Below are 16739 nucleotides of genomic sequence, written 5' to 3' on the forward strand. Positions count from 1 at the left end.
TGCTTATTGCCTTCTTTGTTAGCTTCCTCATTGTTGCTCATCTTCTGATCTGTAAAAGGAGGCAGTGGAATATCAAGTCCTGTATCAGAGGCTGCTTTCTGAACTGTTAAAGGAAATTTGCATAGTGCTTTTTTAGCAATTACAAGGTCAGTCAGTGTGTTTTTTCCTTTTAGAAAGCTTGTTAAATCAGCCTCTTTGATGCTAACTTGCCAGGAGAATAGAGGTGCTTTGTTAAACATCATGAACAGAGCTTACATTCATTGTGTTGTAAGGTATTCAGCAAATATCGAAGTCCTAAATTTTGCGATGGCTTTTTCATTTACCCAGTTTGTATTTTTTTTACCCAAGGGAGGTTTGCAGCATCAGGCAATGGGTGCTTTGTTCAAATATAAAATCATTTCAATAACTTTTTTACACAGTAGTATGTTAAAAAAAATTGCTTGATCTTTAAAATACTGTGAAAGAAAAATCTTTCATTATTTGAGCATTAGAGCTGGAAGAGCCTATTCACTATTGTTCAGTCAAATGTTATCCTCTCCTCTTTCTCTGTGTACTTGTATGGCAAGCAACCAGCTCTCCTTCTTCCCTTGAGTTTCATGCTGTTTTCCTGGTTGCCTAGCATAGTAGCAGATCTGCATTAATACAAAAAGGAAGAAAATCATTTTGATGTTTTAGTGTTTTAAATTAAACACGGGCTAATTTTAAAATTGTATCTTCTAAACTTGTAATATTGCTACTCTTGAACTACTGTTACTCTTAAGTAAATGCATATAATTTATTAAAATAAGTGATTGTTAGAAAATTAGTTCTAATAAAAGATTATTTTAAAAGAACAGATGTAGCAAATGGTCTGGGTTTGGCCTCTAGTCTTCAGTGGGATTGTTATTCATTTCTCTTGAGACAAATATATAAATATAGTGGGTGGTTGAATTAAGCGTTCGATAGACTTAAGGTATTTTAATAAATTTAATAGCGTAATATATTAATATCGAATAGCCAGTTAAGGCCTTATACTTAAAATGTAAAGCAGAATATTTTTAGGTTTAAAAATATGCAATCGGCTTGATAAAGAAATAATCTTTTAGTTGCACATCGTCACTTTTCAGGTGATTATTAATATTTTAAGTCTTTCTCAGAAACTGCACTTTTCAGTAGACCCTTTTGGTAAAATTTTAGAACTATTTTAGTATATAAATAAGTCAGTCTTTTCAAAAGACTGTTGATTTTGCTGTTGATTTTCTTAGCTAGTGTGAAGAAAACATTTGTAGAAAATAGATATTGGAAAAATCATTGTTATGAATATACATAAATATGAATGTTAATCAAAAGGATATAATGTAGAGTGGCTGCAAAAATAGTTATAGCTCTAATATTTCAGTAGGCCACTGTTAAAAGAAATAAAGACTAATCAGATAATTTTATTTAGAGAGTACTAGAATATCTGACTTTAATTCAGCAACTTGGCATCTTTCCAGGTATTTCTTGGAAACTTAAAGGGGAACTCTTCCCCCATTTCACATGTAAGCAAATTAATACCTGTCTTAGGGGATAATATCTTGCTTGTCAGAAAAGATAGACCCAATTACAACTTAATGACTTCTCCCTTGCATGTGTTTCGATTTTGATGATGTACGTATAAGACATCTTTTAACTCCAGGTCATTGAGTTTATTTAAAAATGATACTCCAGCTAATTCTCTCCCCCAGTTGTCCCCAACTGAAAGAATATTTCTTTGAGGACCCCTCCCCCCATCCCTTCTTAGTCCATAATACTCTCCCCTGCTAAGCTCCTCTTCTTAAAAGCTTTTACAGAAGTTAGACTTTGCGGTTTGCCCTAAAGATAAACAAATCTGGACTGCTTTGGACCATAGGTCCAGAAGGTGTTTTTCAAAGCTAAGAGTCTCACATAAAGAATGGTCTGCTGTGAGCCTTCTTTTTAAACCAAAAAGGGTCCACCTTGATTTTTAGTACTGGATTTTTTTCCCCAGAAAATCAATAATTGAAATGGGAACTAAAAGTGTTTGTTTTTCCCCACATGTATTTGAAATGCAGAAACTTTAAACAAAGGAAGTACTTGAATATAACCCAAGGACTCTTGCTGTTGTAGCAAAAACTTCTGTTTAGTTCTGCAGTTATTTTCTTCAAGGTTGTTACTGTTCCAACAGTACTTTTTTATCTCTGTGGCCTTCATTGCTTTAGCTTTTTTTGCTTGCTTCACATTATTTGCTTAACGAATAGTAATGCTGATTGAATGTCCAGCTGTCTTTCTGTATTGGTTAAGAGCCTAGCCCAAGATCTCCTTTGTGTACTCTTTCCTCGTGCAAAATCTTTTAAACTGTTTTTTTTCAGCATATTTAATCATAGATGTTATCTCATATGTTGTGGTTTTTCGTATATCAGCACTTTCAGGGTGCTTGTTCAAGCATTTTCCTTAACTTCCTAAAAGTTTTTAATCTCTTGAAAATTATCTTGACGTAGTGGTTGTTCTCAAAGGGACCTATTGCTTTTTGGGCCCCAAGTACAAGCTCTTCTTAACTATCTTTATTTTATTTTTCTCTGCCACTTTAGAAGCATGGACCTTGCCAAGGCTAAATGTAGGTTTTGTCTAAAATTACTGGATTATCAACTCTCCAGAGATCAATATTCTGGGATTTAATTTAGCGGGTCTATTAAGGACCTGCTCAATTGAATGCTGAGAGTCCTTCTTTCAACCCAGTACTCCTTGGAGTTGCAAGGAGCAAGGGAAGTAAACAGGAAAGTTTCTCCTGTCAACCTCCCTCTGTGAGGCTGCCCAAGAAAATTGATGTAAGATATGTCAAATGTAAGATTGCTGTGGCTAATGTAGATAGGCTTATTATCATTTGATATTTTATAAAGCTATATTACAGGGCATCCCTGCTATAAGTCACCCCTATATATGTTGGTTCCGTGCCAGTGTCCTTGATGCTTATGGGGACTGTTCCGTTTTAAGTCTTCTCATTCCCTGCTCTTGTCGCACAAAAAAAAAAGACCAATTTGCGCAAACAGAAGTCAGCTGTGGGGAAAAAAATTCCCTGCTTTACGTCCTTTCGCTATATGTCCACTTTTTTTAATGTATCTTGGATGTATAATGGGGACGCCCTGTATAAACTAGAATCTCCGTCGTCATTGTGAAAATTGTTATCCTGTTTTCTAATTGGGAGGTGCCCACTAACTTGTGGATTGCATTTTCTATCTGCTTTGTATTGCAAAGCTCAATTTTTTGGTGTAGTGCACTTTTTCTACATTTTACCTTTGATAAACTTATCTCCTAGCTTCAACCAAAGCTTTAATTCTGGCAGTGGTGCTTCACTGCACATATTTTTTTTCCTGAATCTTGCTGTTTTGTCCAAGCAAACATTTTGCTTAACTTATCTGAAGAAAGTTACCCCTCTGATTCTTTTACAGCGTTGGCCACAGCATTCCACAAATGGCTTTCTAAACAACATTTTGTTCTCTCCCCAAGTGTAATCTGTTTTAATTTATTGTGATCATACCACTGGATGCAGTACCTGGGATTTTGGGAAGGTTCTCCAAAATGTCTTCTCCATGGAGAGGAGGATGGCATCTTTTGCTTTCGTTCACTTTTCAGAAGAGATTATTTTAGTTTTCAGGGCTGTGTTCTCTTACAGAGGTGCCACCACTTCAAAATGCTTTAAGAGACCATTATCAAAATAACCCAGTGGTCTTGGGAGAACTAGAACCCACTTTATTCCGGTCTGTGGAATTTTCTGATTTATTGGGATTACTTTTGATTGTTTTCTATAGTTTATCTGCTGAATATAGAGTAGGCAGCTATGGTAATATGTGGATTTTAAAGCTTTCCATTAACTTGACCCAGCATCCGTGACAGACATTTCTGCTACCAACTTTTTCAGTGCCCTGTATAGTATTGGTACTGCTGACTTAAAAATAAAAACTCTTATTTCTGTTACCTGTATCTATCTAGGTACTAAAAAGGGTGTCTAAATTAAAATATCAATTTAGACTTTCTGCTATTTATTTATTTTATTTATAAACAAACAAAACTGTAATTGTTTAAACATGAGCAGGCAAGATGCAGCCAATGGATCAGATCCAGCCCACCAAGTCACTGGATCTGACTCACGGGCTGCCCTGCCAGAACCCTTGGCACAGGGCGGCTCACACCACTTTTAAGCAGCTGGCTGCTCCCTATGGCTCTCTGCATCAGGCGCCAGGGGGAAAGGGAAGGCATTAGTATGTTGACCCCACCCCTCTGCAAAATCTCTCAGCTCTCATTGGCTCCCCTCACATCCTCCCTCCCCCCAACTCCCTGCCCCAGGTCACCCCCAAAAACTCTCTCCCAGACCCTGCACTTCCTATTACACCTCTCCCCCAGGCCAGAATCCTTTTCTACACCCATGCCCCCTCCCATGCCCTGCCTCCAAGCCCTCCCCCAGATCCCAGCCTACTCTTTCACCCAAACTCCCTCTCAGACCCCACGCTCTCTCATGCACCCTGGCCCCCTACCTTAAGCTCCCTTCTGCACTCAGTCTGTCCCAGAGCCTGTCCCCTTTCCATCGAAAAGTGTGGACCTCTATTACTTTCCAAAAACTTGGAGTTGTCTCCCTCATCAAAAGTTATTGCCCAGCTTTGGCCTACGCACAACAAGACTGAAAACTCCTCAGTGATCTTGTCATAGGATCTGAGTGTTTAACTGGGAAAGAGGTTTTGTTTTCTCTCATACTAATTAAGCTGTAGGCTTAAATTTAGTCCACTCCAAAAATAGTCCCTTAATTTTTAAAACTTCAGATTCTTTCTGTTCACCTCCAAACATACAGCTAAGCAAAGTACAAACTGCAGTCTTGTACAAGTACAGATTGTACATCTAATGTGAAATGCTTTTTTTAAACTTATAGATAGGCTTCAGAGTAAGGCATTGTTGCTTGAAGTGGAGGGGAAGTTGAAAAGATTTGTTTGGATTCAATAGAAGTTGTGGTGCTTTATGACAGTTGAGCAAATGAGAAATGCATTTTCAAAAGTAGCTTCTGAATGCAATTAGATAGCTAGTACTACATATGAATTAAAGAAAAATAGACTTGCTTTTAAAACATTGATTCTGATGTTCATGGTCCAGTGATTTTCGTATTTAAAAGTTTAATGTTCTCCACTTGGAATGGTTATGCGATGTCCAGCATACGTGTTGCACAAAGTTGTTTAAATCAGGAACCTTTAACTCAGCCTATAGTTCTCAAGCTTTTGAAATACATAAGCAGAATCTCAGATTTTACTAAATAAAATAATGCAAACTGTGTACACTTGCATCTGTTTTTAATGGTATACACATTAGGATCCTGAATCTAAATTCTGTTTCCCTGCTATATTCAAAAGTAGATATAGCATAGGCAATGAATGGGTGAAATTGAAACTCATTAAATTTGGTTTGTTTTTCAAACAGAAAAGAGCGTCCTATATCACTGGGCATCTTCCCCTTACCTCCAGGAGATGCACTGCTTACACCTGAGACTCGGAAAGAAGCTGGAGAAACACCGGGGTCAGATCACTGGAAATTCCATGAGCTGAGCCAGCCACGCTCCAACACCAGTCTAAAGGTGAGCTATTGGTTTTCAGGTTTCTTGTGCATATTATGAGAAGCCCTCCTAAACCACGGATTCAGTACATTGTTGGTGATGATTACATTACAGGAAGTGCTGACTGTTCTCTGCCAGTAAAACCTGTGTTATCCGGCATGCTCAGGAATTAGGGCGTCGTTCCGGATATTTAAAAATTACGGTTATCTGAGTGTCCCACCAACCTTGGAAAAACCAATGGACAATAATAGAAAAGCTCATGTTTTTAATTTTGGTAGTTTTGTAGTCTGAGGCAGCTGGTCTCACGTTTCTATTTTGAGTTAAAGATGATCAGTACTACTTAAATAAAAAAATTGTTAAGCCAATCATGATAAACCAAACCAAGCTTGTGCGCCTGAAGATGTGACAGTATTGTGGCTGGGGGCAATGCCAGTTTACAGAGTGCCAGATAACAAAGGTTTCACTGTTCATCAGGGGTCTCCAACCTTTTTAAACATGACATCACTTTTTGAATTTAAGTGCAATCCAGGATTTACCTCAAACCCAAATACCCTTACCCCGCCTCCTTCCTGCCCCTCCTCCGAGGCCCCACCCCTGCTTACTCCATCCTCCCTCCCCCATCCTCACTCACTTTTATCAGGCTGGGGGCAATGGTTTAGGGTAGATCCTGGAGGGGTTCCAGACTGGGACTGGGGTTCGGAATGTAGGCTCCATCTAGGCACCACTTACCACAGGTGGCTTCTGAGTGGTGGTGCAGGGGGCTAAGGCAGGCTCATCTCTGTTCTAGCCCTGCACCACTCCCAAAAGCAGCCAGCAAACTCCCTCTATCCCTGCCCCCCTCTGCTCTGTGGAGATGGGGTACAGGGTGTAGGGAGGGGCACCCTGAGATCAATACCCCCCTTTCTCTTCTTTCCATGCCCTGTAGAGCAAGCAGGAGGCTCCCACAGGTGCAGGCAGGGGGCAGCTCCAAGGCAGAGGGCAGGAGCAGCACGGTAGAGCTGAGAGGGGCAGTCAAAGTGCCGGCACTTGATAGATTCCTGGCCAAACCAGTTAGAATCACCTGTCAAAGGCTCCAAGATCGACCAGTAGATCCCAATCTACTGGTTGGTGACCACTGCTGTATATAAACGCCTTAATGCACCAGTTTATGCCTGTGATTGAGAGTCTTGTGTTTTAAGGGAACTTTGGTCAGTGAATGGGGATGTGAGCTGCAGTTTCAGCATGGGGTGGGAACTCAAGTACTGTCTCTTATTTCAGAGAGATTTTTCTTTTCTAAATAGGTGCAGTTCTTTAACGCCTGCAATTCTTGTACTTAAACTGGATAGACATATAGCTTTGGAAATTGAATGTTCTACTAGATGAAAAACTTTGTTCGGCAAGTATAGTGACATATATTTGTGTAAACTTGTATATAAAACTTATGTAATTCTAGTGCTTGTAGTTGAAAATTAAAAATTAAATCAGTAATATTCAACTCTGTGACTCAGAGGAGGAAAATACAAGGTTACAGCTCTCTAAACCGGGATTCTCTGATCCAGCAACATGTTGGAGGGCTGGCAGTGAGGAGCCCTGAGGGCTGGCAGTGGCCAAGATCCCTGTGTACAGCCCAGTGGTGCTGGGGAAGCAGCCCAGAGGCCGATGGCTGGGCCAGGACTGGCATGGCCAGTGGCAGGGGGGCCAGAAATTACCTCCCCTGGTATGGCAAAATCCCTTATCTGGGACTAGTCAGGTTCCTAGGATGCTGGACCGGGGAGGTTCAACCTGTAATTCTAATTTTAGAGATTACTGAAATGGTTTTTATATATTTTAAAATCCCAAATCAGTTGGACGTGTTCTCCTCTTGAACTGGTTCTTAAACGTAATTCCACGCTGGGTGCCACAAAAAGATGAAGGAACATCTGAATGGTCCTTCCCTCCTTATATAGTTTTAAGATCCCCAAAGCACAGCTAATGTAATATTTTTGAGCATTCAAAAGGGCTTGGATATCAAAGCTCGACAGAACTGATAAGCTTTCTGCTTCGCTTACAATTTGGAAAGGACAGTACACTTCTAGTTCAGATAGTCTGATCTTACAGGTGCTTCCTGTCAAGAGGCCCTTCCGATTACTGTATTTCAGAAGGAATAAGCTCTCTGGGGGTGTGAAGTGCAGTTAGGCAGTCCAGCAAGAAGAAATCTGACAGAGGACATAAAAATGGCCATACTGGATCAGACCAATGGTCTATGCAGCCCAGTATCCTGTCTGCCAATAGTGGCCAATTGGAGGACAGTAAGATTGTCCTCCTCTTACTACTTGTTCAGTATTTAATTTTATAGAAATGTCTGCAGGCCTTAATTGTTATAGTGCCCGAAGGTGAGAATCATAAATCCTGTCTGATTTGCTATGCCCACAGGTTTGTCCTCTAATCCTAGTTCTCCAAAGTTGTGCTTTCTAATAGTTTCTTGGAACAAGATAAATATTCTTCAGGAGAAGTGTAAACCTCCCTAGATACTTGATCCAGAGAATTTAAATTGACTTGAAACTGCTGGGTTTGTGAGACTCTCATTCTGTGATGGGCTAAGTGTGTTGCCTCCATCACTCCAACAGTCTGGGAAAGTGACTCCCTCACTGAACTGGGCTCCATTTGTTGCTGCTGCTCTGAAATGCTGTGGGGAACATGGGGCCAGCAGGGGGTCTGCTTGAGTTTCCTGCTGGCCCTGTGCTCCCCGCAGTGCTTTCACCTTTCAAGTGTAGCAACAGCCCTGGGGTTGTTCTTTGAATGGTGAGGGGAACGTCCTTCCGCATCCTTGTATCAGAGGCCTACGGCAGATCTCTTGTGATGATGGCTGATGGGCCACAACCTGGACGACCAATGGATTCAAATGGATAAGTTGCTGGGACCTGTGCTTTGAGACAGCCTCTCAGTTGTCTTGGACCTCCTTGCCGTTGGTTCCAGGCAGTGCCTTGGTCAAGCATTGTGTAGTCACTGATGGGCAACGGCATCTCCACATAAAACTCTGTCATGCACAGGCCCTTCCTTGGATAATTGCCTCTGCATTCTTCTCTTTTCACAACTCAAGTCCTTCGGCGGTCAGCAAGTGATGATGGGGGCAGGCTTGTGCAGCTGGAAGCCTCTAGTCGCAACCTAGTATGGAGGTGAAGCTGCAAGATGATGGTCATGCACTTGGAAGAGACAGAAGTGTGCCCCAGCAGCTGTAACTGTGACTGAGCTGTCCTATTTAGGATCTGCTCTGATTACTCCAAGGGGTAAGAAAAGGTGCCTTAAAAAGAGTCTGTCTCAACCCAATCTGCCTGGTAACCATGGCCGGGGGGGAATACCTTTCAATTCGCAGGGGCAACAATAAGAAGAGAGAAACACTTGGACTTAGATTTGGAACCTGGAATGTCAGGACACAGATGGACAGTGACAAGCCTTACCGACCTGAGTGCTGAATAGCTCTCACTGCCCACGAGCTGAGGAGGTCCAATACTGACACCACTGCTTTGAGTGAGACCCAGCTAGCTGATGAGGGCTGGATTAAAGAAATCAGAGGTGGCTATTCCTTTGTTTGAAGAGGTAAACATGAAGACGAGCACCACATACACAGTGTCAGCTTTCCTATTAAGAATAGCCTTAGGTGTAGCCTTAAAGAATACCCTACTGGTGTCAGCGAATATCTAATGACGCTGTGTCTTAGGCTGGCTAACAACCAGTTTGCAACAGTCATCAGTGCTTACACTCCCACCATACTAGCTGAAGAAGATGCCAAGGAATTTTTCTATACACTCCTTGATAGCATTATCAGAGGTGTGCCTAGAGAGGACAAGCTTGTACTTTTAGGGGACTTGAATGCCAGAGTAGGTACTGACTACCACCTATGGAATGGTGTCAGTGAGTGGGAAGGTGTAGGAAAAATTAACTCCCAATGGTCACCTGCTGTACTATATGCGCTGTACTGATCATGGTCTTGATACATCGAACACTCTGTTCTGGTAGAAGAATCATTTAAACTCTTCCTGGTGACACCCACGATCAGGACACTGGCACCTGGTTGATTGTCATCATCCAGTTTCGGCTCCATGCTGATGCATGCATTACTCATACTATGATTGATGCTGACTGCTGGACCAACCACCGACTAATACGTTCCATGATGTTGCTCAAACTAGCACCAAGGCATGTTTTCACCCCAAAAAACACTGCAAAAAGATGAACATAGAGGGTTTAAAGGACCCTGAGATGAAGCTTATCTTCCAGCAAAGCTTTAGCAACAAGTTATGTATCCAAGATACAGCAGAGGACTGTCTTCAGGCAGTCCTTTCTGAAAACTGCTGTCCTGGAAACATGTGGTGAAACCCTTGGCTACACTAAGTGAAGGAACCACAATTGGTTTGATACTAATAAGGAGATCCAGGACCTAACTGATATTAAACACAGAGCATTTAAAGCCTGGCATAGCAACTTCTCATCTCCACAGAAGAAACATGATTATAAGCTTGCCCTGGCTAAAGTACAAGGAAGAATTAGAGTCCTTAAAAACAACTGTTGGAGAGACAAAATAAAGGAAATACAGGCCTATGCTGACTCCCAGCAATAGTCATGAGTTGTTCAATGCTGTTAGGTCCATCCCTGCTGTTGTGCCTGTACCCCCTCATTCTGATGAACTGGAGAGAAGAATCCATACCCAGCGAGCTCAGAGGCACCATTATAGTGACCATCTTTAAGAAGGGTGACAGGACAGACTGCGCGAACTACCAAGGGATCTCCTTGCTTTCAACTGGAGATAAAATTCTCACCCAAGTCCTTCTAAACTGTGTCCTTCCACTGGCTGAAGAATTCCTTCCAGAATCATGATATGACTCCCAGCCAGGGCGAGAAACAACCAACATGAAACTTTTCTCTACCTAATACAAGAGACATGTCAGGAGCAATGTCTGTCTCTGGCATTCTTCAATTTGACTACAGCATTTCACTCAGTCAACTGCGAGGCCTTCTGGAAGATCCTGCAACACTTTGGCTATCCACGAAAATTTGTCAATATTATACATATCTCACGTGACAACATGCAGGCCATGATGCTCAACAATGACGACACAACTGAACCAATTGACATAAGGACTGGAATCAAACAAGGATGTGTGATAGAACCTACACTATTAATTTTTTTTGGCAGTCATGTTCCAAGTTATTGGAGATGACCTCCCAAGCGGAGTTGAAATAACCTACAGGATGGATGGATGATAGCCTCTTCAATCTGTGCTGCTTCACAGCTAAGACCAAGATCGCAACAGTGTCTGGGTAGAACTTCAGTACACTGGTGATGCTGAGGTCAGTGCCACCTCAGAAGATGGCCTCCAAGCAATCAGTGTTTTCGGTGCGGCCTACCGCAAGTTGGGACTGACTTAGAATATGAAAGACCAAGGTTCTCTTTCAACCAACACACACCATACCGTTATCCGAATCAACCATCACAGCAGATGACCAAGTGCTGGAGAATATCAACAGCTTCCCCATCTCAGAAGTTTTCTGTCCAACAATGCTGACATTGATGATCAAATCTACCACTGAATCTCCAGTGCCAGTGTGGCTTATGGACATTTACAGAAGTGAGTCTTTGATGACCATGACATCAAGATGCAGACCAAGATGGCCATCTACAATTCTATAGTCATTCCAATGTGGCTATCTGGAGTTGAAGCCTGGACTGCCTATAGATGTCATATTAAAGATCTGGAGAAATTCTACCAAAGATACCTGAGGCAAGAATATTGGGCATCACATGGCAGGACAGATGGACCAACGTTTGTTTCCTTGCAAAGGCTGATTCCTGCAACACTGAGGCAATAATTGCCCACAGGCAACTACAATGGTATGGTCACATGGCCAGGATGCCTGACACGCGTTAGCCTAAACAGATTTTGTACACTCAGCAGAGGACCAGTGAAAAGTCTCATGGCAGGCAGAGGAAGCTCTACAGAGACATCCTTAAGAACACTTTGGTAAAATGACATTCATGCTGACACCTGGGAGAGGCAGGTGGAGGATCAGGTAACCTGGAGGACCACCATCAAGAATGGTGCCCGACACTTTGAGATCAAATGTTGTCTCCATGAAGATGATCAAAAAGCCCGACATAAGGAGCATGCCTGGGCCTGCATTGGTGGTGCTGGTGTCGGTGCCGATAGAGACCTCGTGTGCAGCCCCTGCCAGAGAGTGTTCCTTGCAAGAATTGGCCTAATTTGTCACCTTCACGCTCATCAGTTACAGGTGTCCCAGGAGAAATTTTACTCTAAGGGATCACAGAGAGTGAGAGCAATAATTTTGTTGGTACTGTTCCATCTGGAATTTTGAGGTATTGACTGTTGCCTGGAGGGCTCAAGTTAATTTACGTACTAAACTTCAAAGTAAAGATAACTTTTTTTAAATAAAGTGGATGAAATATAAGCTACATGGGTCTTCTGTTAGAACTATTAGAGACACTGGTTATATATTAATAAACAAGACAGACACTTTATTGAGGCATGCAAAACTAAAAGACAAAAACGTGGAAGTTTCAGCCCTCAGCTTCATATTTACTTGTCTTTTAAGCCAGAAGACTGAATAAAGATGCTTTTGTGGATGGGTTCAGTCACAGATATCCCCATGAGACTGTCACTTGATGTGCTGAAATACCACTGAGCCTACCTATCTGTCCTTTTGGGAACCCAATTATTCTGTCCTGCTGAGCCAGATCTTCCAGTCTCCTCCAGTGTTGGCCCAGAATTGAGGTCACAGCCCACAGCAGAGTAATATTGACTGAGTCTTTCCAGAGCTGATCTGATCTCTGTGTGTAAGGGATTTGACACAGCACCTAGATGCACAGCCTCAGTAAGACCACAACCCCAGATAAAACTTTATCCAGAGTAACTCATAAAATATTCATTATCAATGGAAGAGAGATACACAGCTGTTTCCTCTCCAGGTAATAATTATTTGCACTGGGTTTATTAATAAATAAAAGTAATTTCATTAAGTATGAAAAGTAGGATTTAAATTGTCTTGAGCTATAGTAGGCAGATCGAAGTAAGTTGCTAAATTTAATAAAACGTGCTACCTCAGACTAATTCTCTGAAACTTGTTACATGCAATTTCTTACTCTAATAGTAGATCTGTTAAGCTTTTCTCTCAAGCTGAAAAGCCTCCCAGCTTTGAGCCTGATCCTTCCCTCTTTTCAGTCTTAGATGTTTAATTCTAGAGGTCATCTTGGTGGTAAACAGGGGTATCCTGTCATCTGGCAAGCAGGCCTTATTGTGTTGTTTCCTGACTTTATATAGATTCTCCCCCGCTTCCCCCCAGTTGGGAATCCTTTGTGTTCCTTTCTACCTTGGACTATAGTTGTCCCTTCCAAGATATGTAACTAGGTTACCTAATGCTGGAATCGAACTTGGATGTTGTACTTTCTCACTGAAGGGGAGAAAAGTACAATGTCCAAGTTGGGTTCCAGCATCAGGTGACCTGGCCACATGTCTTGGCAGGACCAACCATAGTCCAGAAAAAAAGTATTGAGCCATAAGTTCCTTAAATACTGTTAATGGCCCTTAGCATGTCTAGATTAGTAAAACAGTTTTACAGTTCATATTTCTTCAAATACAGGAATGATATAGGCACATAAATAAAATATACACATTCAGCAGATTTAACTTTTCTAATGTGTTACATGAAGACTTTTGCATAAAGCATATTTGAGTTGTCATATTCATAAACATATTTCCATAAAGAATGAGTTACAACCTCACAGCTTTAAGTGCTTCATCAGAAGATGATCAGTATCACAGGGCAGATCCTCTGCTTGTTTCCTGAAGCTTTTTCAGCTGAGATGCAACCAAACTGGAAACAGGAGTGCATCGGTGGCAAGAAAAGCTTTAATTAAAGTAAGTGATGACAGTGATCACACCTATTGCTGACACTGTGCTTTTCATCCATAGATCTCAAAACACTTACATAGGAAGTAAGTAGTACTATCCCCACTTTACATATGGGAAAATCTAACAGAGGTGAAGTGATTTGCCCAAAGTCATCCAGGGGGCCAGCAGCTTAGCTGGGAGTAGAACTGTGGTCTTCCACATGCCAGTCAAATGGTCTCCAAATGAATTTCACAGTTGCACATCTTGAGCTACCAGGAGCTCTGGTCTGGTCCTGGTTATCTGATAGTTTGCAGACATTTCAACAGTTCCGTGCTTACGGGTAGCCCCAACAATATCTAAATGATATCTATGATGTCTTCACTTCCAGGAAGATCAATGCTGCAGTGGTCAATCTTCCGGAGTTTGATTTAGTGGGTGTGGTAAAGAGTGACTAAATGGTGGTGTGTGTCCCCCCTCTCTTACAAGGAGTAAGAGAAGTCAACAGGAGCATTTCTCCCGTTGACCTCCCACTGTAAGGACAGCACCGAAGCTCGGCTTAAGGTGCATCGACTCAGCTGTGTTTTTTACATAGTTGGAATTGAGAACCTTAAGCTGACCTTCAGCTGCAGTGTGGATCTGGCCTTTGTTAATATATAATAACCTCTCTAGCTTACTTTACTCTTAACTTTGAAGTGGTGAGAGCTCCCAAAAAGTTCAGTCCCCACGGAGCCTTCTGTTAACAAATATGAAGCTTTTATTTACATACAACTTAATCTGACTTGTACTTGGGCATCTGAATTTGGATCCAAAACTTTGTCAATTATTCCCCAGACTGTTGGGCTAGGAGCATCTTCTGTACATTGTAAGAAATCTTTTGTATTTGTATTTCCCCATAGCAATTCCAGAAACTCAAACTGGCAGGCTTTAGGAGTTGCTTTGCTGAAATACAGGTTAAAGCCACATGATTTAAGTGTGGATGGGGTTGAATTATAATGGGAGGGTTTCTTCTCATTCCATCTTCTCCAGAATACAATACTTGTCACTTCATATTACCAAATTATATTTCTTGGCATTAGTCCTTTTAAAAATATTAACTTGTACACACTTAAAAAAGGCTACCCTGCATGCACAACTTCTTATGCTCTATATAAACACATCTCAGTCCATTTATAAGATTAAGCACCTAAGGTCAGGGACTATATCTGTGTAAGAGTTAGTTATTATTTATCTTACACAATGCCAAGCAGAGTGCTTGTATTTAATAAATTATCCTGTGGAATGACAATAATTAACTGCAGTCACTACAAAGAATTTATCTTGCTGGTGTCTTGTATTATAGCTTTCAAGTACCTTCAGTTTTTTTTGTCATGCAGTAGTGTTTGAAGGATGCACCATGGTTTGCCTAAAACCATTTCCATGTAAGTGTCCCTGAGCAACATTGTCCATGGTTTATTTGGGTATTCTGGATCTTTGTACAGTAAAGAATGTATTGGGTGTCATTGGAAGACAAGATGCAGTTATGTATTGCTTTCTTTTACCTCTACTCATATTGTACTGCATACAAACCACTGTTTAGTTCTACAATCTTAGTAACCTAATTTTAAATACACAATTTAGTTCAATGGAAAAAATCTTTAGGAAATATTGCTTACAATTACAAATTGACTGTTTCAATTTTTTAAAAATATTTGGGGAAGATATTTAGACTCAGTTCTGCTTAATGTAGTTATGTTAAATTCACTGATTTCTGGATCATATATTGCTGTCAGTTGAATCTTCTGATAAATCCATTTTTCAAAAACAAGGGAAGAAATTGAGTACTTATTGCAAAACAAAGGGATTACATGAAAACACTTGGTTAGTCCCTTGATTTTTTGAAACAATCGATTCAAACTAAGTTGAGACCTTTTTTCTGCAGAGCCATTTTCTGTTGGGCCATTTGTTTGGGGCTTTTTGTATGCTAAAGTCAATGGTCAGTGTGTGTTGCATTCTTCAATGGATGCATTTGGAATACAGAGTTAGAGAAATGTTTGAACAGAGCCAACATTCATGTTGAGGTTTTATTCCCTGTGTGGGTGTGATTTGCCTTCACTTAAGAGTACAGCTTCCTGCCTTGTTACTTCCTCATTACTTGTTTTTTAATAAATAACAATCATTATCCAATTATTGAACAAAAGCACCTGCCACACGTTAACATTCAAAAGGCAACTTGTAATATTTTAATCATGTAGCCTTTTTAGAAAATGGACTTCAGTTGTCCATTAATTTTGTTCAGTTCCTTAATTTTGGACTTCCTGAGTGTCTTTGGGGGAAATGCATATATTTTTGGACTCCTTTAGAGGTGTCCAATAGTCAAGTGTGACACATTGTGTTATAGTCTCCATTTGACTCACTGTGAAATTAACAAATATTTGCTCTTCCCAGCTTGGTCACTTTTAAATTTGTGATGGATATGTGGAGACAATGAAAGCAATGCTGACACTTCCAAACAATTGGAGACTTTATCAGCTGTTCAAAATTTCACATTTTTTAACAGGTCCAAATTTGGGAATTAAATATGTAATTCAGTGCAGTGAAATCTCTATAATTAATAAAAATGTGGTAAGGCATAATATAATTGATGGAGCAGTTCCTAAAAGTACTAAATTAATCATTAGGACTTTAAAAATTCATATAACTAGGAACTTAATCGGGGTAAATAACGTTAATTTCGTCCTTAGAACAGGGGATTGGCAGCAGGAAGGAGTGCAGGCTCTGACAGGGAGTGTAGGGCTGGTAGTTGGGTGTAGGTGAGGGTCTGAAGTAAAGGCTCAGGGAGGGAGTTTGGGGACAGGATGGGGGATAGGAAGAGAGGGTGCACAAGGAAGTGTGGGAGGAGGGGGCGAGGAGTACCACCCTTTCCTGGGGCGGCACATCTGCCAGCCCTAGGTGACTTAAAGCACCCCAGGGGCTCCTTCTGCTGTTAAATTAGCTGCTGTTGTGAGACTTGGACTCTTTAAACCACTGATGTCACCTTAGGTTGCACAGGCCTGGCAGTGCTTAAGGGCTGGCTGCCCTTATGACCTGAGCCCAGAGCTGCTTCCCACACCTTGCCTAGGGGCCCAGCAATTCTGTCAGCTGTCCTGCCCCTAGACTACTCTGTTTTGATCTCTTCTGCCCTGAAGGCATGCACTCCTTCTCTTTTAAAGCTGTAGGAAGTATCTGACAGCTTGTGGAAGACCATATTGTAATGTAGCAAACCCATCTTTGCATGTGTTTTTATATACCTGCTAAACTGAAGTTTCCATTTCATTCATCTGACACAGTGG

The 16739-nt window shown here is 41.1% G+C and overlaps 1 protein-coding gene across 7 annotated transcripts in view; it reads left to right on the top strand.

Moving 5' to 3' along the window:
* SPAG9 (sperm associated antigen 9) overlaps positions 1 to 16739 on the top strand; it is a 131684-nt gene that overhangs the window by 66246 nt on the left and 48699 nt on the right. For all 7 annotated transcript variants that reach the window (XM_075903797.2, XM_075903795.2, XM_075903798.2 and 4 more), the window contains one exon: positions 5437 to 5590. In XM_075903797.2, coding sequence (XP_075759912.2) covers positions 5437 to 5590 — 154 coding nt within the window. The remainder of the gene's footprint in view (positions 1 to 5436; positions 5591 to 16739) is intronic.

The sequence above is a fragment of the Pelodiscus sinensis genome, chromosome 20, assembly GCF_052426305.1.
Source record: "Pelodiscus sinensis isolate ZL-2025 chromosome 20, ASM5242630v1, whole genome shotgun sequence".
Lineage (NCBI taxonomy): Eukaryota > Metazoa > Chordata > Testudines > Trionychidae > Pelodiscus > Pelodiscus sinensis.